The following is a 23682-nucleotide window of genomic DNA, read 5'->3' as shown; positions in this document are numbered from 1 at the left end:
TGTTGTTAGCTGGTGGTAAGTTTGCTTATTTATTATCTTCGTTTAATTATAAACAGTGCAGTAAAGATATACAACTTACGTTGGTTTCTTAAATAATTATTTTATCAATTTTATTGTGACTTGTATGATTATTACAATAGGAATCATTCAGCTTCATGGAGGTTGTTTGTTGCGACTTATACTTTAATTCATAAACTTAACCTGGTTTTAATTAAGCTCCATAAGACAAAAAGACTTTGATATTGTGAGGTGGTTGTTCTAACTCGTTCATCAATGATTTTATCTTCAACATGTCTTTGCAGTCTAACTAAGCAAATGAAGATGAAAGAGGAAGTCAGAGAAATCAGGTGTTAGGAAACCTAAAGACTTTTTGTCTCAGAAGAAGCTCTGACTCCACCAGATCACCAAGCAGCTCTGAAGATGAACCTTCACATCGTCTTCATGATGTAAGTTTGTTTTTTCAATGAGGAGCTAGCTACATTTTCAACAACAAAAACTGCTGTGTTACCAACACTAAGTGCTTAATAAACATGATTTGATTTAAAGGTAAAGAATTTTTCTCTTCTTGTTAATCTAACATTTATCTTTCTTTTTTTTAATTTGTTGTTGGCTGTCAGGGCCCAGTGATGGACTGGTGACCTGTCCAGGGTGAACCCTGCCTCTCATCTGGTGGTTGCTGGAGATGGGCACCACAAACCCCATCGCTACCCTGCAAGGATAAGCGTGTTCAGATCATGGATGGAAAGATTTTAAGGTAGTTTGTCTCCTTAAGTCCACACTTAAAACAGCTTCATAGTTAATGCCAACATCAACTGCATCAACAATCCTGACAATTTTTTTTCTACTTCTAACATAAACAGGCAAAGAAGACACCCAGAAATGTTTTTCCACCCCAGGCATCCGATCCCAATCGTCATCAGTTCTTATGATGTCACATACATGGTGAGTCCACAACGTCTTAAAATTGTAAGTATTTATTTATTTGCCATTTTTCTGTTCTCTTTAAATACAAATGCTTTCTCTGTTTAATTGCTATATTGTTCTTTTTTTGTAGGATTCTGTAAGGTGCAGTGAACGGGAATGTTCTGTCATTGATCCTCACTTTCATGTTTTATTGTCACACTTAAATTTTCATGTTGATGTGTTCACTGTTGATGTGTAAACTGATAATTTATCTAAAGTTCATAAAGTTGTGAGTAAAATTGGACAATTTTAAAATGTCAGTAATAAAACAAAATATTTGAATTACCTGGGGCATCTTGTGTAATTAATTTTTCCATGTAATTTTAGGTTAAAACAATGTAAGTACTGTAGTGTAGTTATGCATGTCATTTACAAAATAGGTACGTAGGAATAAAGACTTTCACGAGTAATTAAAATTGTAGTTATCAATAGCACGAAATCAAAAATAAAAATTAAGTGTAATTTAAATACATTACTAATATATTAATATATTTAAAATATATTTGAAGTATATTAAATATATATTTTTAATATAATTCTGAGACAGAATTATTACACTCAAAATATAATATCAAAATATAATAAAGCTCTGAAATATTTAAAAATTATATTCTAAGTACACTTGAAGTTGTTCCAAAAAAGTACATATAGTATACTAAAATATACTATTAGTTGTAATTTAATACTATTTAAATACTACTAAAGTATACTAAGCACAAAATTAGTTCAAAAATAGTACAGTTTAAGTACATCGATAAAAGTATGCTAAAGTATGTTAAAATTTAGTATACTAAAGTATACTTTTTTTCACGTCTGCAGATGTGAAAATTTCCTCCTTGCTAATTATTACACAATCAAATGTCAGTGGGATAATAGCAAGCTGAAGAGATGAGAAAAAGTCAAGAACTTGATCATGTAAAATCTCAGAGGGGGGTCAGTGGATGTTGTGGCATATAGACGATCGGTAAGTTTCTGCAGTGTCAGTATCTACAGAACACCATCCAAACCTCATGCTCCAAGAGAGTTTATTGGGTTGGGGTTCCAGCCTTGCATCAAAAAGTCACTGGACAGCTTAATTGCCAGAAGCCAACTGCCTGGGTGAACAGTGTTAAGGGTAAAGTTTGGTGGAGATGATTTTTATGGTGTGGGGCTGATTGGAGTTGAGTTCATTAGCGCCTTTAATCTCTTGTAGAGGAACTTTCAATAATGCAAGACAATGTTTTACTACAAATATTGTGGAAACAATTTGGGGATGACCTCTTCTAACATGACCACACAGCAGTGCACAAAGCAAAGTCTAATAAGGCATAAATGAGTGAGGTTGGTGTGTAAGAACTTGACTGATGCATACAGGAAACATTTGGGATGAATTACAGTGGGAGCCGTGAGCCAGATCTGCTCGTCCAAAACCAACGCGTGACCTCGCAGATGGGCGTCTACGAAGAAAAAAAGTAGTCCAGCATTGCAATAATTCATGCAAAAGGAACACCTTCTGAGCAGATACTCTAGTAAATTTCATTTGACATTTATTCATTAAAATGTATTGAATCTTATGACAGAAATGTGTTACTGGTGCTATGAAAGATTAAAATGATTGCCAACAGAAAATAAACACGCTTTGTTTTTATTGAAAAGTCTTGGTTAGTAACTTTAAACAGACTTTTTTTTTCTAAGAGTAGCAACATATTCAATTTCAGATAAAAACATCTCTAAATTTGACACTTCAGTTTTTCCCCAAAGAAGCATTTGTGAATTTCCTGTACATATTCATAGAAGATTAGGGATGTTCATTTAAATGCATTCATATTCCCTCTAAGACCTCCAGTGGTAGGCAATTTAGAATTAAGCAAGTGACATAATCTGTGATGAAAATCAGCTGGCAAGGCACCTTCACATGAGTCATTCACAAAAATAGGTCACAGTGGTATAAAGACTGAGAACATAGACCTGAATCCTTTTCATATGCAAACTGCAACACTAACATCCCACGACTAAATCAGGCGACTATCTTGACTCTGTAATTGTTGATGTTAGAGCAATTTTTAATGATAAGTGTGCTAACATGTCAGAATAAAACTAAAATCTTGTATGGCTACATTGTACTTAAATGCATAATACATTATGCTTGGGAATGCATGATACATAAATGCAATACATTTTTTTTTTGCTTTTAAACTGCTGTATCTTGACACCAGATTTTTTTATACATTCTTCTTTGTATTTTGTCACAACGGTTATGCTTAGCTTTTTTACTTCAAATATAAATAGCAGAAATTCTTCAGTTCTAACATTTGTTGAAACAAAGCCTTTTAGAAAAAAGCATGCCCCTCCCCCGAAAGCCATTTCTGCTCAGCGTGGAATTCCTACCCAACTAAACCCATTTCAGATGAATCACTCTAAAAAGATAAGCTTGTTCACTTTTGCTGTTTAGTGACATTTGTTCCAGCTAAATCCAGCCATATTTCAGAAATCCATTTACCAACTATGAGAAACGGGTTACAAAATGCAGAGTTATGGGGAACCACTTAGGTTTGACTCGTACAGATGTACTGGATTACCATCAACAGCCGGTAGCAGGGGTCCCTGTCACTTTCTTCCATTTTTCTGCTTGATGATCCAACCTGGTTGATCTTCCTGAAGCTCAAAAAACCCACTGGCTTAATTCTGCGGTTATGCAACAGCCCTCAGGTAATTGCTGTGCTTCTTTGGTTGAGTAGAGAAATCACATCAACAACATGTTGATGGAGAAAGAGCCAACCTGTGTGCCATGTCCTGTCTCAGCTAAGTCTTGCTGTTTTTTCACTTTTAGAAAATATAAAAAGCATATTAAAAGAGACAAATTCATTTGCATAACTCTGCACAACAGGCTGTATTTCATTTATTGTACAGATATCTGTAAAAAAAAAAAAAAAAAAATTCATTTGAAATGCACGAGTTACACACCAAATAGACAATGTCTCGATTAGTCACTTTTTGACATTTCCTTCATTTTCCAGATGGATAATATAAAGGTGGGCTCAATCAGCAGATGTATAGTATGAAAAGCTTTTGTTAATTGATCATGACTATGGAAGTAAATATGTCACCAGGATTTGAATTGAAAATGTCCCTGAAATTTTAATGTCATATATTTGTGCTTACTTTTTCAGTGTTAAAATATACTCAGAATATATTTTTAACCTAAAAAGAAATCATTGTCATAATTTCTACATAGTTGAAATTTTCACTTCCAAGTTAAAAATTTACATTTCCATTTCAAATTGAACACATTTTCAATCTGTTTTTCAGTTTAACTGTTAAAAGAAAAAAAAAAAAATCAGCTTTCATATACATATAAACTAAAAAATTTTCAATGAACATCAACTCAACGGTGAGTTTAACGCTTTTCTTTGCACCAAGTCTAGCATCTCTTTGGAGAACTGATGGGTGACGACTTTCTGGTTTGTTTGTTTGTTTGTTGCTTTAGGCGAGTTAAAAAAACTGAGACAGGCAGTCTTAGAGTAAAACTTTTGCAGGGGATGCTAACGCTAATGTAATTAGCTAAACTTTCCAGGAGTAGGTTAGCATATTAGTTTTTTTTAAAGTCAGGATGACAAGATTCAGTCAGCCAGTTATCCAACTTACCATTGTCCAAAAAACCTAAGTGTAGTAAGAAATGACGTCAGAGAGAAAAAGGACAAAGTGCAAGTCTTCTGCCTCAAATTGCAACACCACCATCCATCCACTGGAAATGACAACTTTTATTTAAAGTAAATTCTGCTTTGAAGTATGAATTTTAAAGCTCTGTATTTGTTTCCCAAAATTCCACTTGTATGTATTGATATGGCATAGCATATTACTTACTTTCCGTTGCTTCATCAAAACCTAACAATGTAAAATTCCCAGAAAATGTATTTACAGTTTTGGTAGAAATACTGATACATTTTTCTTTTTAGGTTAAATGTGTATTCTCAATATATTTTAACACTGAAAAGGTAAGCATAAATATACAACATTAACATTTCAGGGGCATTTTTATTTCAAATCCTGAAATAAAAATGCCTATTATATCCATAATAGGCAACTTTTACAGATCTACAATCATACAATCTGAAATTTTGCATTGCATTTTTTATATTTTTATGGTAAAATCAGGTTTTAATCGTTCAGTATGTGTAGCTGAATTTAATTGTTAAAAGGTAATAATGCTGCTTTCTTGTTACAAATTATTTCAAGAACATTTAAAAGGAACATTTTGGTTACAGCTGCACAAACCTAATTATTACCCCAACAGTGAAACATCCACATCACACCATGTTAAGAATCATGCACAATGACTCCAGTTGAGTCCTATTCCTTAGTCAGTGATGCTGAGTAATTCCTGATATTTGAACACTCACTGCCAGAGAACTGAACCAGATGTAGGTTTTGTAACCTTATTTGACACAGAGCGTCCTCTTTCACTGGCAGTTTCTTAGCATAGAGTAACTAACAAGCCAAAAAACATCTTCATAACAGCTTGAAACCCTTTTAAATCTGCTGCATAGGCCTCAGGTTGGCAGACACCTGGAGAGGAACACAAAGAGAAATGTTTATTGATATTTGGTGATGATGTGTAAAACATATTCAAACAAATTGACATTTAATGTCCAGCCTGAGGATCTGATTATCCATACAAGTTTGGATTAACTTGCACACTGTGGGAGCACACCAGTCTAACTTTAGAACATTGTAGAGAAGCTGTGCTTTAACAGCAGGATTGCTAATATTTCTGCTACAGTTGATTTTAAGATCCCTTTTTTCTCAACATATTAATGTTTTTAACATTAATACATCCTAGGTATTATCATTAATACATCCTAGGTATTATCAGACTGAAAATAATTTCAGTCTGATAATACCTAGCAGCAGTAAGAGATCAATTCATTTTGAGGCTTTAAACCCAATCTAAAATGGGAAGCCTGAAGAAATGTAGATAACTGAACGGTTATGGCACTCACCTCAAAATCTGCGCCGGTACATGCCTTGATGTCCTCAGGATTCAGGCCCTCCCATATTTCAATCAGAGTCAGACCTTTTGTCTTATCCACATCAAACACAGCCTGGCAAAGAGACAGATGGTTGAAAAATGTGAGAATAAAAAAAAAAGAGAAGAAAAATGAGTAGAAAGATGACAGTTGATGAGGGGACTAAAGTGAGGTACAGAGAGAGACAATTTCAGGAACTGAAGTATCAACCTGACGTAAACTGTACAAATGAGGCCACCCTTTAAAATAAAAAAAAAGCAGCAGTTCAGGCATGAGGCCAAAGTAGCACTTTTGTGTCATCCACACAGGAGATGACAAAAAAAAGCTGCAATTATTGTTGACACATACAGAAGAGGCAAAGAGGAGCCCTTGACTCACTGAATCCGGACCACTACAAACAAGTGAACAGTTACACTGTAATTGTTGGAGTACTTCTGATAGTTTGAGCATGACAAAAAACCCATTTAATTCATTTTGGGTAATAGATTCAATATTGTCATATTTAGCATTAATTCTAAGTGAGGGGTAGTAGTACATTTTTTGACCAGGGGTCTACAACCTTTTTCCAGTCCCAAGAGCCATTTTGGCCTGCAGTGCAGCTAAATAAAATTTGCTGAGTTACAAATATTAACTGAAACATTAAAACAAAAAAAGAAAAGAAAAAAATTGAGAACCAGTATTTCATAATTCTTTAATGAGGTGTTGGTATTTGTGGTAGATGATGTAACAGACCACATGGTTTACAGCCAATGAAAAGTAACCTTGATTTTTTTTTTTTAATAAACACATATATTACAAATATTTTTTTGTGTGATTCTGTTGTGGAAATTAAATGGATTATACCACAAAACAGAAAAACATCTAAAACGTTATATCTACAGTTGAAACCACATAAAAGCATACACCAAATAAAAAGACGCACACAGGTTTTCTAACTGTATGAAGCTAAATCAAGCATAACTTCTATTGTTTTAGGTCGAATGGAAATACCAAAATAATTTTTATTTGACAAATATACTAGAAAACAGAGAGTTACTTCATGAAACTAAAAGATGCTTCACACCTTAAAGGTAAGAATGATGACAAAGCATCTGAAACATCAGGGAGCTCATCACTGTGTACAGCTGGAAGCAGAGGATGTGAGGTGCAGAAATAACTTTTTAATGAGTTACCCTTGAATATTGTATCAGTATCTTTTGTACTGGGGACAAAAGGAGGATATGAATAAGCACTACAGATAAATGAACTGCAGACTGACTTACAGAAATTCAGTGGTGTGAGTGTCCTCAAGAACAGTTTTGCAGCTAAATTATTGAGGTGTCTTGAAAGTCCTTGTGACTGAAATATGGACTGGTATTGTGGGAAAAAAAGTCAGAGTGTCTTGGTTTGCTAAAATATATTATAATATATTATAATATATATAATTATATAAGAATATTCCAGATAGGCAGTTGTTAAAGAAGACCGAGGTTTCTGCTTATGCAGATAGTCTGATTAATAAACCAGCAAATATTTGTCTTAATATCATCGCCAGATAAACCACAATGGCAAAAAGGTGATATTCTGCAAGAAAAGCATTCGAAACCGCAACTTTATTTAATGGACACTTCAACATTTCTGTCGATAGGTGAAAAGTAATGTGCTATGACAGTTTTACAACCAAGCTGTAGCAGTAGGTGTCAAGTGTTTTTTCTCCTTTTTAAATGACACCAGTAAGTCCAAGTCATACATTTTTGTTTATAAAATGTGCTGTGAAACCATTGTCGTATTCAAAAGTTGTATAGTGAGGAGATTAGACAGACCCGTGCCCCATGCGTACTATCCACTTCATAAAACCCATGCTTAAAAGTGAATCAAGAGAAATGCCAGTTTCCCTCCTCTGGTAAACGATACAAAATTAGTTTAAGGACAGTTCAGGTAAACTCTTCAGAGGTGATGCCTTTTTCTGCAGGGACTGGCAGGCTAAGCCTCAGCCACAGCCGTGAAAAAAAAAGCCTGTCAGGACTCTCAGCTCATTAGAACCCCACACACTGACAGGGCAGGAGGCAGATATCTCACTTCAATATAGCGAGACAGATGGAATGTCATGAGGACCTAGGGTCTATGGGTAACACAGACACTGACATGCATCTCTAATTGTGACACTTTGTCACAAGTGATTAAAAGGGATTAAAAGGTTTATCAAAATATGCCAGAGGTGTGGGTTAAAAATACGACAACAAGTGTGCTGTTGTGGGACGTGTCGTCATAAGTCGGTGAAAGTAAGCTTCGACTCCGCTTATAAAATGTACGACACGTGGCAGTCTGGGTCAGTACATTCTGAGTTTATCTGCTGACCTCATCTCTAATAATCACACTTTGTTTAAATTGTGCTCCATATATCTCTGTTGTGGAAACTTTGGGTCACCTTTCTTCACAGTCTTCAAATCCCCCATCATCATTAACCAGACTGATGAAAGTCATTAATTAAGAGGCTGGTAGACGACGTGATGTGGCGTCTGGCTGGAAGTGGGCTGAATGTCAATTAAAAATAGGAAGCGTAATGTTTGTAGGAAACAAGATGTTAGTATGTAATAGAAGCAACAGGAGCAATTAAGTCAAAGGTTATTTCTACCACGCATTTCAGCAAATGCGATTAGCAAATTTGGAAATGTGTTTACAAAAAAGCTCAACGTGGGGCTATAAAAGAATTTCAATTTGGCTCCTGCAGTTATAATTGCTGTCATTGGTGTTACTGTCATTATGCAAAATGACAAGGTGACATTTTTCTGGGACTATTATCATGACTGAATTATTCTAAAGACATAGTAATTGTAACTATTAGGAGATAGGAGGAGACTAAATGGGCTTCAGAGGTGCTCTGATTTTCTCTCTCGCAGTATGTTAAGGTACATACAATAAAACCACTGCAAGTAAATAAGCATTTAAACAGCATGTGTGGTTAAAAAAAAAGGAAAAAAAAAGTGAACATTAAATGATTCACCCATAGAGAGGAGTAGTAGAAACACAGCCTGAGGCAACAGGTTTCCCACCACCCTGAGTCTACAAATCAAAACATAACTATTTAGGACAACACTCAATTTACCATCCCTGCAGGCCATCAAGAGCCAACAAGGACGATGTGTTTGAGAGAATATGTTGCGCATGTCACCGTCTGTTCATGTGTCTGCAGGCATATCCAAAAATGACCCTTTTTTCTGTCCTTATTTAGAAAAACCATTAAAAAAAATGAACATGCAACTATTACCATTTTTCCAAGTTAAAATAGATACTTTTTCAAACACACATTAACTTGTAGTTATTCATTTTAGGCCACTTGTCAAGCTGAAGCAAGGAAGAAAAACAAAGGATGGAAGAAGAAAGAATGCTGGGTAGATTAATGAAGGTTGGAGTGATGTGTGAAGCAAAGAAGGGACGGACAGATGGACCAGAGATGCTATGTATGTATGTATGGATGAACAGACGAGAGAAGTGGTAGACGTATGGACAAACTGATTAAAGAAGTGATGGATGGACCAGAGAAGTGATGGATAGATGAATAGAAAAACAGATCTAAGAAGTGATGGATGGATGATGTTTTAAACATTGCTACTTTATCCAGACCTGAAATGTGCTTTGATAAAATTCCGTATTATTCCGACCTTTGTAATAATATTGGCTGTATCCCCTGCTGAAAACTAGATTTAGGGTGCGCAATACGAGGCTAATAATTTACCACTGGTATTACCATAACAATAATTTCCTGAGTCCACAGGCAGTCATAACCAGAGTTATTTGTTATCACAGTGGAAATAACTGCAACACTGTATTATTCTAACAATAAACAACTAAATAACAACAGATAATAGACGTTAATTGGTGGGAAGTCTTAAGACTGAAGGCTCACTCCAAGTCTTCGGATGTTGTCGTGGAAGCAATTTTTCAAAAACAATCACATCATGTCAATATTAAAACCATAAAATGGGGCATAACTATTCTTCTGATAGCATTTTAAGCAGCTTTTTATATTGATCAGCATTTCTTAATGGCCTAATAAAGCAGCTTCCCTCTTCTGTTTTCATGAGGGAAGCAGACCAAAGTCATTGCTTCACTTTCAAATGAGAATTTCACCACAGACTATATATATATATATATAAACAACTTCTCATAAGTGACATGAACACTTCTTTTCATTTTGTTTCTTTGAGAGAATAACTTCAAAATGCTTATGCTGCAAGAAATGAAATACTTTGACTTCTAGCTGCTACTTAATCCCAGTAATAGGCTGAGCAGTTTTCCAAGTTTATTTTCTTGTTAATCCACATTACTCTCCAGATGAGTTATTAAATGTGCATAAAAAAGGCATGCAGACCAATCATTATTATGCAGTTGAGGTTTAATGTCAGACCCTACTAAATTTAAATAACTTTTATAATAAAAGCTAAGTTTAAACAAAATCTGCCTCAGCTACTTTTAAAGCTTTTCTTGTTAAATATTTTTTTCCACAAAACTGTTTCCAGTTATATGTTCTCTTAAAGTGAAGAAGAAAGTTCTCGTGAAGTTGGACAAAAAAGGTTGTTTTTCAGACTACTGGAAGGCTCCTCCATTGAAAATGGGTGCAAAATGGTTCATAGCACAGACTTGAGCAGCCAACTTTTATGTTTATTAACAATTTTAACTGAAACTTGATTAATCATGTTTGTTTCCTCTTTGCATAACTGAGCAATAACAGTTATCACTGGAACAAAACTGTTTCATTGATTGGCTAAATAAAAATCAACACTCTGAACATGCTCTACGACGTCGGAGAAAGCGAGCGTGTCGGTAAATACAGTGCTTTGCAAATGTATGTACTTCCTTGGATATCGTCAGATCACAACCAGAAACTTTAATGTGTTTTATTGGAATTAAATTACAAGAGGCTAAATAAACTGGAATCAATGAAGAAAGTAGTTCATACTTTTAGCACTGTAAGTGATAAAGCAACTGAAGCATCATATCATGTGGTGCCACACACAGCTAAATCAGGACTTTGACTTCAGGCTAATCTATCCCATGTCTAAACCAGAGGTTCTCAAATCCAAGCTTCGAGGGCTGATGTCCTGCAACTGTTAGATGTGTGTCTGCTTCAACACACTGGAGTCAAACAATCAGATCATTAGCAGGTCTGAGGAGTACTTCAATGCAGTAAAGAAGAGTATTTCATTCAGGTGTGTTGTACAGGGGACACATCTAAAAGTTGAAAGACATCAGACCTTGAGGATTTTAGAACCTCTGGTTTAAACGAGGGAACTTATAGTCCTTGACCGGAGGCCTGTCCGGCAGCTTTTAGATGTATTCCTGTTCCAACGCAATTGAACTGAATGGATAACTCATTGCCAAGTCTTGCTATACTTGATGACATGCTGAAGAGGTGATTCAACCATTAGACATTAGATCTTAAGGACTGGAATTTGAGGCCCATGATAAAGCATCCATAGTAGCTCTTGATGTATGTTTAGGGTTGGTCAATTCTACTGTCAGATTAAAGACGTTGGTAACAGTTTTTGTCCTACCTGTAGATTTCGGTGGACGCCCATGTAGTTATAGGTTAGAAGTTGTGTCACACACTTTCAACTGTTTAGATTTCACCTACATATAACTTGACTCCATTTAGTAATCAGGAGACCTGTGAAGGCAGCTTCCCTTCCAATTCACAATTATGCACTGCATTGTATTGTTCTACCACATAAAATCCCAAGAAAATTCACTGAAGTTTGTCGTTAAGGGACGTGAACAGCTTTGCATGGCACTTCATTCAATTATTTTGTCACAAGAAAAAAAAGTCACATTTAATTTACCAATAGAAAATCATCCTACTGCTGACCTCATTTAAAAAAAATTTTTCACAACAGCCACTGAAAGAGCAACTGAAGGTGACATATTCTTGGCAGTTGTATTGAGGCTAGTTTTTTTCAGGAGATGACGAACTGACGACTACATTTCAGAATTTCTGAAAAGTTCAGTTCGCTTTACCCAGACTACAAAGAACAGGGGTGGCACTGTCAAAGACTGCCTTCAAAATGTTCACACATTAGGTCGGAATATGCCAGCTTATTGTGTAGTTCATTGGAATAAAGCAAAGAACAAATCCATTCAAAGCACAAAAGACGAAGCTGAAAATGGTAGGAGGGGGTTAGTAAAATACAAAGCATGAAGAAAAAAAAGAGAAAAATATGTTTTTCAAAAAGAAGAAAATGAGGTCATCAATTATAAAGAGCAAGAATTCAGGCTGGAGACAGTAAAAAGCAGGACATGTATTCAAGGAGCATAGGGAGAAAGGGAGAAAGAAAGCTGAGGCTTAAATGAGGAAGATGGAGAAGAGGAGATGGCAGCAGAGTTTGTAATTCTGTATAAAGCGCTGTAACCTTTTCCAAATGTTAACAGAAAACTGCTTGCTGAGAAAAGCTGTGCGATCACAACAGAAACAAGCTGAACAGAGAGGAATGAGTGGGTTATTGGGTGGGCGGTGGGGGTCATAGAGACAGGTCTTGCTTTTAGTGAACAAAGTTGTAAAGGCAGTTAGTTGAAGGGGGGAAAAGGATTATCTAAACTGAGCACAACGCTACACCTGGATCAAAATCCACTTAAGACAAGAACATCTCTGATTTGATTTCCACATCTCCTCCACCATTTTTCACATTTAGTAGTCAAAGCTGTGGTTTCTCCCATTTGTATTCGACTAGCCACCCTGATGAATCTCAACTTTCTTCTTTCTACAACAAAGGTTACAAATCTTGATGTTTTTCCTCTAAAAACGGTTCACCCTGTGGTTTCCATTTCACATTTGTGTTCATCTAGTGGCCTCTGGGCACAATTTAATTAGTCTCAAAGGCAACCATCTAAAGCATTCAACATATTCCTAGTGTACAGAGAGCACTGCCTGTGAGTAGGTAATCATGTTTGTGAGGAGAGGATGCTTAGATGCAAGCTACCTGAACCATAATTGTAAAATAAATGAATTCAGAAAATGTTTATTTAGAACCATTATTGTAACAAAAGGTTCAGGTTATGGAAAGAAAAAAAAATCTTCATTGAGAAGAAAACTTTTTATGTACCAAGCCTGATGCTTCTAATTATCAGGATATGACCACTGAGAATAAATTTATGAAATGCAGTAGGTCTTCCCTTTTCACCGCAGGCCAAAAATAAAATCGAATTAAGCCAAATTAGAGAAATATGTGAAATAAATTAAGAATATCATCCATCAGTCCATCCATCCGTCTCCAGTCTGTCCCTTCCTCACTTGCTCTACCTTTCCATCAGTCCTTCTATAATATGTGTACCGCTTTCCCCTCTTATTCATCCTTCCACCCTCAGCAGGTTTTGATTTTATTCTGCAGACATATATTCTTAGTGAGGTTTTGTATTTAGCTTTTAAAAATGGTCCAAAATGAACTCACTGTGTTATAATATGACTTTTTTTTTACAAAAAAAGTGTAGATAACCTGATCATATTTTTGACATTAAAAATGCAAATTTGCTGGAATGTGTAAGAATTGCGTAGCTGGTTCTTTATTTTTACCCCCTCCGATAAATAAATGTCTTATATTACATTTCAGACCAATTCAGTTTCAAGATTTTGATTAAATTAAAATGCAAGATGTAGTAAAATAATAAGAAAAGAGTATTGCAGGATGGTTTTGACCACTTCTATGGCACTGTCAGCTGTGGTAAGAGATGATAAGTTCATTTGTCATCTGTTCCATTTAACCAAAGATGCAGGTCCAAGGCAAGTCTGTAAAAACATAATCGCATAGCTCACGGCCCAGGTATGCACTACATGTGGCATCATGAATAGCCTTCTAGTTCTTGTTGCCTTTTTATTTAGTCCATCACAGCAGCATGCACCATAGGTCCTGCATTTAACAGGCTCTTTTCTACAATGAAAATGTACTTTCAAAAACATTTCCAGTGCATCAGAACATTTAAATTATTCAGTCTAAATTGATTAAGAACTAAAAATGTATGGTTAATGGCTCATTCATCCAAGTATGCAGATTGACTCTTATCTTCCATTCAAGTGGACTGAGGAACATTTGCATATATTATGTGCACAAATGAAGATAAAGTTGCACCTTTTCTGTAATGATTCGATCCACGCACTGCTTCCCTGTCAATGGCAGGACGCATTTCTCCATTATCTTGTGTTTTCCTCCCTGAAAGGAAAGAGACACATTTTATAAGCAAAGATGCATCACTTGCTCAACAAGTTAGTCACATAAATGTAGGATTTTACCGATTATGCAAGCACATCCGAAAAAAAAGTATGCACTAAACACGTCTCTTTCAGTCTTATTTTTTCACCTTTTCTGTCAATTCCTAAGAAAAAAAGACGATAAATTCCTGCCATGCTTCACCTTTTTTCCCCTGTCATGAATGAAAAAAAGCCTTCAGGGTGGAACATTTACGTTCACCTGCTGCACCATCTGGACCTTAGCTGGGTGCCAGACAGACTCCCACTAGCCAAAAAAAAAAAAAAGAAAAAGCACCCAGCATGTTTTGGTTCATACCGAAGAATAGGCTTCTGTCGCATATCAGTCTGGATTTTCTAACAGTAAAGCTATGCATTTTGAAAAGAAAAATAGACTGAGTTAACCTGGAGCAGGAACACGTTTAACTATTAATCAGCTCTTCCAAATGCCTCCCCCTCCCAAAACAAAAAAAGAAAACTGGACCAACTACAATTCTGGAGTTGTTTATAAATTAGCTCAAGACAAATGAAGAAGGGATGCCGCCTGAACAAAACCTCATTAGGATGAACTGGCATTCTCAGATAAAAAGGCATTAGGCAATCTATTAACCTACTTCTCCCTAATCAGCCATAACAGTCAGTCATTATTATAGGAAGCAAATACAAAGTATGCTGGAAAAGGAAGCAAGCATGGGAAAAGGAAATTGAAAATTTTGTTCGACTTAGAAGGAAAAAGTACTTAAGTAGAAATTTAGATATAAGGCTCCAAAGTTCTGTAGAAGAGAGAAACCTGACTCACATTTGCTAAGGGTGTTTTATTTATTCAAAGCAGCATCTAGTTATTTTTTTTATAACATTTTCTCAATTCATTCAACAACTGCTAATTCACAGTGGATGGAGGACTGCATTTTTGAAATCTATACATACTTAACTTTTGGCCAGCGAGGTACTAATTGGAAACATGCTTTAGCAGGGATGTGGTAAAATCTTCAAGCATAATTTGCACAGGTAGGAATTTATCTAAGACAACAGGGTGAGCTGGAATTAGAATAAGCACAGTGACAGCTGATCCAAAACTTTATTTCTGACATGATCAACCTTACAAAACAAACCAGTGAGAAAATTCATAAGTCAAAATGGGAAGAGCGGGCTGAACTGCAGTTAGAACGTCACCAGATCGGAAACCATGTTAGAAAAGTGCACATATATTACTTCTTTAGCTGAGGTGACTTGAAACCAAGTTAAAAGCACACACTCCTACATTGATACGCATACACACCTTCGCCGAGTGCTCCATTGTGACCACCACCTTAGTTCCAGCACTAGCTACTAGATCCATGGCTCCTCCCATCCCTTTCACCATCTTGCCCTATTGAAAAAAAGGGAAGCAGATTTTGAGTTTAGTTATTACTTGAAATGTAATTCAAGTTTTTACCCAGAAAGTAAAACGATATGCATTTCTTAACAGCTGTAAAATAAGCCTCAAAATCAAATCATTCTCAAAGGAAAAAAACAAAACCCAAATGTTTGCAAAAGAGCTTTGTGTCCTAGATGCCAAGATATCTTCTAATGCTTTGTTCTCAACAAAGATTAATTTTATCCCTTTTCTTGTAAGAAGATGGGAACCTTCACAGTGAGACTATGGCAGAAGGAGCTGACAAATCTACAGCTTCAACAAATACGGTGAGCTGACGGTGGAAAAAACTACAAATGCTTTCTAAATAATGAGAATGAAACGTGTGATCCAGAAATAATATGGATTCTGTGAAGATATTATTCCTAAAGGTTACTGTAAGAGTTCACAACAGTAGAGCTTTATACTCATAATTGCAGGCAGTGAAACATGCACACCAGAACTCAGCACATTCAATTGATTATACTAAGGTCAATGCCAAAAGAAGCTCCAATCAAAAACAGCTGAAAAAGGCAAGTTACTCTAATACAAATCGCAAAAAGAATTTGTTTCACACACAAAAAAAATGCATGAATAAAATGTATATTTTGGCACAGATAAGAAAAAAGGACGATCTTCAAAACTTGGATATAAGCTACCCAAATATAAATAACCAATAGAGAGAGCCCCCCTCCCTCAAGCAAAACATGTTTTGTTCTAAATTTGGACCCATAGACCGAAATTCAGATGTTATCAAAATCCAGATGCCTTATATAATGGATGGTAAAAAGCCATATTGAGTCTGTTGGTCAAATGTAATAAAGAACACATTCAGAAGGGGCATGAGTTTCTAGTAAGGTAAGGTAATTTTATTTATATAGCACATTTTCAGCAACAAGGCAATTCAAAGTGCTTTACATGAGTTAAAAGGAAATACAAACAAAATAAACCAAAGGAAAGAAAACAAGAGGAAAGAAAACTAATCTAATGTATTCCATTCAACTCTATAGAAACAGATGGAAGTCTCAATGAACAAACTGTGGCACATTATTTGCTAAATATTTTTTTAAAAAGCACAACGTGGACACGAAGCAATAGTTAAAAAGAAATGTGAGCAGAGGACTGGGGGGTAACTTTAGATTTCATAATTTACAACTATGTATAGCTAAGCCCAAAATTATTTAAACTCCTGGTATATATTAACAGTTATTTTTATGAACAAAGTTTGGTTGATAGGTAATGATACAAGCATCCCAGAAAATAAAACAATGTAAAAGGAGCATCAGTTTTGGAAAAAAAAAAAAAAGAATTTGCACCTCAAATAGTGAAATCTGTTGAGGCTCACAAGTTAGTAAGGTCACATAACAGCAGAAAGTCAAAATGCAGAAAAGAAAATGCATGATGGTGTTGCATCTTACAAAAAGCAGAGACAAATTTGCTGTCTTTTCAATTATAATAAAAACATAGCGTTTCACTTGTAAGGAAGGAAGGTGTTTTAAAATGGGAAGAGCAATCTGCGAGACATCAAATTTGTCAGATGGGTGAAAAATAATTTCTCAGCCTCCCATTGTTCCCAGCAAAGCTGGTTTCCAAATGTGGAAGGCTGACATGCAGATATGGCCACAGGGTGACGGCTCAGTAACTGAATTAAAATCCCATTTCCTCATCAATCATGTGAAGAGCCTGTTTTGCTCTCTGCTCAATAACCCAAGAAAATATATGCCAAGTGTGGTGCATCATAAGGATATTGTCAGCCAGCTGCATAGGGAAGATATCAACTGAGAGCAGAAAAGAGGTTCGGGAGACACAAGGTGCTTTTGAGATGTGAGGGGAAAGCATAAGCTTTGCATTTTATCCTATGTAGCCAATTGAACGTTGACTGATGTAGCAAGCTTATCAACATCCGTAAATGAAATCATGAAAATCTGGATTGGTAATGTTTTTTCTCCTGCTTCTGATCTTCAAAAACATCTTTGTTATCCATCTTCGATCAATCTATCTGTGGCAGTTTGTGTGGTGGGTGAATATAAAAACTGTAGATGAGACTGATGTTGACGGCAGCTAAATAGTGTAAATGCCCCTTATCCGTGCTGGACATCTGCTACTATTTTTAAGATGACCACAGTAACATTATAAAAAAACTAGTTTTAGATTCATCTCATTGCACGAGTACGGTCTTATGAACACAAAGTTAAGGTGTTACTCTGCAAGGCTGGACTGCAGCAACATGTCCCCTTCTCACAGATCTGTGATGCTTTTGGTCCCATCTTTGCTTTTTGCAAATGGTGTGGGTCTGTGTTGGCATCTTTAAAGAATGGACTGGGTCCTCATCTGCAGTAATGTGGATATTGAGCCAGTCTATGGTGAAGAAACAACTGGTTGAAAAAGCAAAGCTTTCCATTTACTGGTCTTCAGATTTTAAGCTATGGTCATAAGATATGGATCACAAGATTCTGAAGTCATGAGGCTGAAATTAGCTTCATTGGTAGGGTAGCTGGACTTGGCTTCATAGCAGGCTAAGAGCCCTGTCAATTTGCTGAACGCAGAAAATTTACACCTGCGTTCACTGACTGTCCAGGAAGACAGAGGAGCAAACTTGAACAGATGGATTTTTATCTAAATACCGGAGAAAATTTGTATACTCCAGAGACTGAGAATTCGGTTCAACCTGGAGTTGTTTGGGAAAATGTATTTAATTAATAGGAGATGCACAATATGGTTTTTATTTTAACCAAACATAAAAACGTCACTATGTTCATAAATTTGACCGAGATTTCATCAGAATTTTTTTTAAGAAACTAGCCCACATTGCATTGAATATCAAGATTAGTATTATTTAAAAAAATAATTAGGTTTGCAAAGAACTGCTAATGAATTTGTTACACTTTAAAAAGGACAACCCACAGGTAGGTCAGTGCTGGAAAAGAATCCATCCTTTTTTTTTTTAGAACTACCCGAGCCAATATGAGTCCATTATATATTCAAAAAAGTAAAACAACAATACCAAACAAACGAACATTGGAGGTTCCGGTGTATTCTTGATGTGTCATCTATTTGCCTAACAGCATCTTGAGACTAAGTGAATTCAAAGCATACTGTACTGCACAACCAATAGTTTCCTGAATTCCAAACAAGAAAGTGATTAAAATAAGCAGCTGCTAAAAACGTGGGAAGAAAAATAGCAGCAATCTTTGCAAATCATTGAAATGTTACAGAAAATAAGGGACAAAAGAACAGAGGTAACAAACATACTCGGCTTTAAAAACAGTGGTTAAATATGATCAACACAGTGACATTGATTTTAATAACTGGTCAGTTATTAATTTTTTTGCTTGTGACTTAATGCATACAACAATGACAGAAACAGAGTAAAGCTTTAAAGCAGACACCATTTAATTACATGGTGTTCTGTTTGGCAAACTCAACAATTATAATGATGTGTGTCTCTGTGACAAAGCACACATATCAAACTTATTCAAATAACATTTGTTAAAGATTATATCTTTTCCATCTTGCTCTGTTGTTTGATAGTTTTGTTCAATATATCCATAGATTTTGGTTTTGAGTCTAAAAAGAAGAAAAAAGCCAACGCCTTGGATAGATCATATTAACATTTTACAAAATCAATGTCATCATACCAAAGAGAGATTGATGGGTCACCTGATTTCTGACCAGTGGAGCGTGTGCAAGGCCACCGAGCTGGAACGGACATATTTTTCTAACAATATCCACAGAAATACCCTCTGACAGAGCCACCACCAACAGCTCGGTAATTTAGTCATTTAATTAACAAAGCCTTGATGTTATTGACCTTGCTGGTCAGACTGAGGCCCCAGAGGTTTTTCATTTCCTCAACGCTCCGATTGTGTCTATTTGGCTGCTGCAATCTGAGCACAACAGGTCCGTGAAAAGCATGTTTCTATACACATTTCATTAGCAAAAACATGGCTAAAACTGTACATTTACTGTGAGACCCTTCATTTAATAAGAGAAAACTGGACATTTGCTGCAAACTTAAAAATTCTGATGACCACACTTTCACTCATTGTCTCTGCTGAACTCTTACAGCTGCATAATTTGTTTTTACAGATAAGCTGTTTATGATTAAATAGAGTCAAAAAGAAATTAGGCTAGAATATTTAAAGACATTCTTTCATTTAGCTCGAGGCTTAAGCCAGTTATCATACCAGAGGAACCTCCAGTGGCCTACATATGCATTCCAAGATGAAAGTTTAATTTGGCCTTTGTATAATTTTTAATAATTGAACCCACTTTTTAAAATATATTTTTCATTTTGACCTTGCAAAGTTGAACAGCACATGTGACTTCATTCAGAGCAACAGACACCGAAGCTAGAGATTTTCTCCTTTTCATTTTTAAATAATTTAGAAAAAAAATGGGAAATGAAAGTGATCTTTAATAAAATTGCATCCATTAAAGATTAAATTAAAAAAATTCCCAACTACTGGTCTGTAAAATCAGAAAGATACTTCATGAATTTCCCTCTGGGAGTAATAAAGTATATTCAGTTCAATGTAATGCAATGTGGGAGTTATATGCATAGGCTACTGGAGACCATGTATTATCAAACCCAGATGAAACAAAACTATCTAGTGCATTGCAAGAGTTTTTATACCAATGGAACATTTTTATGTTTTGATGCCATCTTCATGAGATGAGAGTTGGGGGTGGGATCAGGCTGCAGGGATGTTTGTCTAAAGAAAATGCAGCTGGCCAGTAGGAATACATAAGTGGAATGCTGACACGCTATTGGCTGCCACTTGCTAAACAGTCCACAATGCACTGCATTTTTCTTGGAGCTGATTGGTTGTATACACAAGTGAGGCAATAAGGAAGACTGTAAGTAGTAGGTTCTGTAATAGTACTCAGATGGCTTCAACTGTGTGTACTAATGCACATCAAGGTATTTTTGGTGTTTGAACTATTAAAATGGGCAGTTATGAGCACTTCTAGTTGGAGTCTCAAGTACTTGTGCGTCCATGATGCACACAAATAGAAACATGCATAAAAGACTCGTAACTGCAGAAAATGATGGCTTTACAAAATTTGGACTCTGGTGGGTTAAATAGGGCTGTCAAATGAAATCAATCAAATTCAGTTTTAGTAGTGAAAGATCGCAAAAACAATGTAATTATCAAAAAAAGTTGTATCTTATTTTACAATATGATTTTTTGCATGATCTTCTTACATGTGTGCAATGCGTTGGATAAAGTCAGATATCCTTGTCGCATCATAATCATACAGTGTTTTGTGTTGGTCCAACTTATTTAAAAAATTGATTAAAACACTTAGTTTGTAACATAAAAAAAGTGCAAAAGTTCAAGGGCTTTAAATACTAAGGGAACAACAGACATGTTCCCTGAGAGCCAATATATAAGAGAAACAGTTTGATGCGATGTTAACATGTAATTTCCTAAGTGTAAAATTCTATCAAACTGATATAAACCATAACAAAAACAAAACAAAAAAAAAGCAGGACCATAATAAAAACCAGAAAACATAGAAACAAAACTGTTGGAAATAAAAGACAATGGCATTAAATTATACCACTGTGACAATAACACTGAAGAACTGCATTGTGGGAAGCATATTTTGACTGAAGCTCCGTCTTACAACACTTTAGGGGCTTGCTGCATTTTTTGAGTTGCTGTGGCAACACTTGAATTTATTGTGGAAGTGGTAGGATTCGGTTTATGGTGGAATTGGCACAGAAAAAGGCCCCCACCACGACGCAAGAGTTCCCACTTACCAACTGGCTTTTTTATTCTCCCCCTCCAATTCTCTTGACAGTCTCCACTGTCTGATACAAATGGCTCTCTATTTAATAACATAGCGACAGACTGCTACAATGCTTTGTTACCCAGACAACTAATGACAAGAATCAGAGAGACAGAACTGACAGTAAGACAAAGGAAACTGTGATCCAAGTAACAAAAAACAACAGCTAAACCTACATGTGACATGAATATTCTGTGATTTTACAATTTAAAAGGATATTAACTTAAAATACAAATCATTATTATTGTAAATAAACACCAGATATGTTGGAAAAGAAAAGATAGAGACTTAAAACATGGAAATCAAACTAACGGGAACCATGTTTAAGTGAATGCACTTGAATTTTGAAATTTAGGATTTAATTGAAAGGAACAATGCATATTAATTAACATTTTCGTAAATGTGCCAGAATTAGTCATGACTATTTTATCTGTAGCTGGACAGTGGAAAAATGTGTCTAAACAAAACAAAGTTTGTATAAATAAATGTTAAAATGACTTGACACAAATTGTCAAACACAAAGAAAACTGAAATACAATTGTTATAAAACATACAAGACGTCCTTGAAACTAACTTCATCCATCAACATGGCAACAGCATGTGAGATTAGGTGAAGTTACCTGTTCAAAAACTGAACAGGATGTTCATAAAACATCAGATGTGTCATGAACCAATTTCTTAACAGTTTTTTATATGTGGTAATTTCTACAACTCATTAGAAATATGCATTCTCAAATACGTTGATATACTCCTGATATCAGTTTACTTTGTTACTTTTAAGAGGAGTTTTTGGTCTAAATTTTTGCAGTTCATCATGAGGAAAAATGATAAGATTATGTGTTAACTATATGATAAAGTTCAAAATGCTTTTTTTTATTTACTGTATTACCCTTTTGTTTTCATCCATCTGCTTTTCTCTCAGATGTTTCAGACAAGTGAAGATGTAAAAGCATTTCAAAACCCTGAGCTGGAAAATTTTCATCTGCATTTTGCATATTAAAAACATAAAAAATCTACAATCATGCTGAGAGTGCAGCAACCAAAACTCCTACGAAAAAAACATTTCTAATTTCACGCTATGAACCCATCTTTAGATGGTGAACACTTTATTATCATAGTCGGCAGGAAATGTAATTCTCTTCATCCGTCCTTTAAGACGAGGCGCTAATGAAGATTGAAGCACAGTTTAGGGTAAAATATGTGCAAGTATTGCTTCAGTATTTTACAGTTTATGCTAAACAATTGAAAGTCTCAACAGTCAGGCGCTCTTTCTAATAGCCAGCTATTTATCCCCTTGTATAGTTAGAATAACCGATGTTCCAGTGAAGGAAAATGTTCTCAGATAATGGAGCTTCCGCCGCTGTGCAGTCTGGAAAACATCTCCAGTGGGATTTCCTTCTCATGTCAGTAATGCTGAAAGCCATCAAAAATGTCTAGATTAACCTTTTTATCTGGATGAATACAAATTCCTTCTAGCTTTAGATGTCGCATATTTACAGCCATCTTGCAAAGTCAAAACAGGTAGGTTTGTGGTGTGGGAAGAGACGTGGCTTTGAGCAATATCTTTTGTCATTGAACAGCTTCACCGAGTGTTTTTTATTTTGCTCTTTGAGCCTCTCTCTCGCAGATGTCGTTATAGTTAGAAGGCTGCTGTCAGCACCAATAAAGGTCATTATTTGGTTGACAATCTCTGGAACATCATATTTCTTAAAAAGAAATCGATTTATCTAAAAGCTTCATCAGTAGCTTCCAACCTTTTCAAAAGTCAAAAAATTGGCCAATTTCATCCGAAAATAAAGATCAAATGCAATGTTTCAGAATTTTCACACAGGCTTTTCGGCATATTTATACTGTGAGACACTTTGGTAATGGAAAAATGAGGCTTGATTTCAAGACAAGAATGTCTGCAGTTTGTTGCAATTATAATCAACATCCATTGTGGAAAAACCTTTAATATTTAAGGAGTAATTACCTTCAAATTTGAAGACGTGCCACCCAAAAAAACAAAATCACACAAGTACTATTGAGTGCAGCAAAAAATTAGGATCCAGCATTCCTTTAATTTTGCTTACATATTCTGTATTTATGTTATATTATATTTTCACTATTTAAGCTTTAAACTCATTTACTTAACTTACTTTTGACTGCATTTAAAAAACAATAGCAATATTTGAACATTAAAACATTGGATGAGGTTAATCCTAATTTCTTTGCAAGCTATAATTTCAAATTACATAATTAAGCCATAAAGGTGTTGGCCCTTTAAAAGCCAGAAGGATCAATTAATGATTTTGTTTCTTGTTGCATGT

At 35.4% G+C, this 23682-nt stretch overlaps 1 protein-coding gene across 1 annotated transcript in view; it reads right to left on the bottom strand.

Moving 5' to 3' along the window:
- Positions 1-3803: 3803 nt before the first annotated feature.
- oxct1a (3-oxoacid CoA transferase 1a) overlaps positions 3804-23682 on the bottom strand; it is a 45256-nt gene continuing 25377 nt past the window's right edge. Inside the window, exons 14-17 of the mRNA XM_008418332.2 lie at positions 15461-15550; positions 14066-14146; positions 5943-6044; positions 3804-5508 (exon numbers count right to left, since the gene is read on the bottom strand). Of these exons, the coding sequence (XP_008416554.1) occupies positions 5473-5508; positions 5943-6044; positions 14066-14146; positions 15461-15550 (309 nt within the window). The 3' untranslated portion in view covers positions 3804-5472. The remainder of the gene's footprint in view (positions 5509-5942; positions 6045-14065; positions 14147-15460; positions 15551-23682) is intronic.

The sequence above is a fragment of the Poecilia reticulata genome, linkage group LG9 (assembly GCF_000633615.1).
Source record: "Poecilia reticulata strain Guanapo linkage group LG9, Guppy_female_1.0+MT, whole genome shotgun sequence".
Classification (NCBI taxonomy): Eukaryota; Metazoa; Chordata; class Actinopteri; order Cyprinodontiformes; family Poeciliidae; genus Poecilia; species Poecilia reticulata.
The sequence above is the reverse complement of the archived record's forward strand: the minus strand, read 5'-3'. Positions and strand labels throughout refer to the sequence as shown.